The sequence below is a fragment of the Otolemur garnettii genome, unplaced genomic scaffold (genome assembly GCF_000181295.1).
Source record: "Otolemur garnettii isolate 467f Iridium unplaced genomic scaffold, OtoGar3 scaffold00018, whole genome shotgun sequence".
NCBI classification, from domain to species: Eukaryota; Metazoa; Chordata; class Mammalia; order Primates; family Galagidae; genus Otolemur; species Otolemur garnettii.
The window spans coordinates 1353636-1355849 of record NW_003852413.1 but is presented as its reverse complement, the minus strand read 5'-3'; the positions used below and the strand labels follow the sequence as shown (position 1 = coordinate 1355849).

At 55.1% G+C, this 2214-nt stretch overlaps 1 protein-coding gene across 1 annotated transcript in view; it reads left to right on the top strand.

Annotated features, from left to right (window-relative positions):
- Positions 1–1546, top strand: part of CCDC137 (coiled-coil domain containing 137) — a gene marked incomplete at its 5' end in the record, with an annotated part of 9377 nt that extends 7831 nt beyond the window's left edge. Inside the window, 3 exons of the mRNA XM_012803106.2 lie at positions 438–520; positions 714–793; positions 1005–1546. Coding sequence (XP_012658560.2) covers positions 438–520; positions 714–793; positions 1005–1241 — 400 coding nt within the window. The remainder of the gene's footprint in view (positions 1–437; positions 521–713; positions 794–1004) is intronic.
- Between the last annotated feature and the right edge of the window lie 668 nt (positions 1547–2214).

Here is a 2214-nt window from a genome sequence, read left to right as displayed (position 1 = left end):
TTAGGTATATGTGGCTGGCACCTTAGCTACTTGAGCCACAGGCACCGAGCCTGCTGGGCCCTTTAGACACAATAGCACAGTGGACACCGGCTGGTGACTTTGTAGTGGTCTTTCCAGGCATTGCAAGTGTTCAGTGGCATCGCAGCCTGGACACCACGTGCTAATAACCTACACTGATGTGACAGCCCACATGTCTGCAGACGTTGTCAAATATTGCCTGGGGGGCAGTCATTCCTCACTTGGGAACTTTAGAGAGGCCTGTTGGGTTTGGAGTTCTCTGGTGAGCCATGATGGGCTTTGGAGTAATGCAAGGAGTGGGTTGGAGGCAGCTGCCTGGGTCTGCCACAGGGCGTCCCTAGTGAGCCAGCTGGCCTCTGCCTTCTCCTTGATGAGGAGACAGTTTAGGAATCTGAACAGCTTGGTGCTTTCTCCTTCAGGTTCCAGAAGCGGCGTTTGGATAAGATCCGGCAGAGAAAAGAGGAAAAGGCAGCAGAAAGGCTAGAGCAGGAGCTACTCCAAGGTAGCTGTTCCCACAGGAGTGGTGCCACTTGCAGTCTCCCCTGGGGTCCATACCAGTGGACAGGGGGGTGTTCTTTGTCCTGGCCCTTGGCAGAGGGTGGACAGGCTCGTGGGCAGATCATGGTTCCAGGTGCCAGGGCTATGGCTGCTGGGTAGACAGCAGGCCTCAGTTGTGCATGTGGTCTGTCCCTCAGACAGGGTGAAGTTTGGTGAAGTTGCCCTACAGCCTCCAGAGCTGACTGCCAAGCCCAGGAGGAGCATAGGCAGTGACCAGGTACACCAGGGGCTGGTGGTAAGAGACCTACTGAGTTTGTTCCCCTGTCCTGCTGTCAGGAAACAAATGCCTTGGCCAGCATGTGACTGTCTGGTGCAGGGGCTGGGGCTGTGGGAGCACTGCTTTCTCACTGGATGCAGAGCTGCTGGCCCATGAGCTATTCCCTCACCTCCTCTCCAAGCCTGTACCTCTCTCTTCCTCTCTTCCTTAGCCTGGCAAGAGATTCCTCATGCTGAGGATGCTCGTGAGCCCTGTTGATACACCCCAGCCTCCAACAACCTCCCTGGCCCGACAGCGGATTATGGAGGTGGAGAGAGAGCGGGTCGTGCAGGCCTACCGAGAACTGAAGAAGCAGAAATTGCAGCAGCAGGGGGTGCAGCCACCAAGGCCTCCCCATCTGCCCTCTGAGAGGAAGCCAGAGACACATCTTTCAGGGAGAGAGACCTAGGAGCTGGGCCCACACTCTGGGGAATGGTGCTGGGGCTATCTCACCTGGGCAGGAAAGGACAGGCACATCCTTTTCCTTGGATGTGTTCTTAATGCCAGTGGAGGGTCTATAGTCTTATCTCTCTTGTGTTTTCCTGTTAGGACTGCTCTTCCCAAGTGACCATCACTGGCTCATGTTCCACATGGGGAGAGTGGTGCCCGTGGACTGGGGCCAGAGTGTGGCTGTGATACAGCCAGTGGCTCATTGCTCTCTAAGCCTGGCTTCACTCACAGCTTTTTTTTTGAGACAAAAGTCTTAACCTGTTGGCCTGGGTAGAGTGCTGTGGTGTCATAACTCACAGCAACCTGCAACTCTTGGGCTCAAGTGATTCTCTTGCCTCAGTTTTTTCCTACTTCAGTAGAGATAGGGTCTCTCTTTTGCTCAGTCTGGTCTTGAATTTATGAGCTTAAGCAATACACCTGCCTCAGCCTCCCAGAGTGCTGGGATTACAGGCATGAGCTACCGTGCCCGGCTGACTGCTTTGTTTCTTAATGAAAGAAAAATCTGGGCTGAGAAAAAACTCAGTACCACTTCTGGGAGGCCAAATCCCATAATCCTGTCAGTACACAAGTAACGATCAAGATCACTGATCAGGTCCCATCCCCCATGTGGACCTGTGTAAGGGACTGTGACAGCCGGTTGTTTATCCCACCCAGGGTTTGGTTGGATGGAGACAGGTGGCAGTGTTTACACCCAAAGTAGGAGCAGGCTGTTGCCACAGAGCAGCCCTCAGGAGGCCTGAGAGGACAGGGGCAGGAACCTGGGCTGGGACTTCCGTGGGGGTCTTGCCAGGTTTGCTTGTCTTGGGGCAGCCCGAGGAGGCCACATCTGCCCAGAGGAGGGCAGAAGGAGGGGCGAGCCTCCAAAGGCAAATCCAAGCAGTGGGCTCCACTCGCCCTGGGCCCTGCACATGCTACCTGCCTACTGAGCGCTC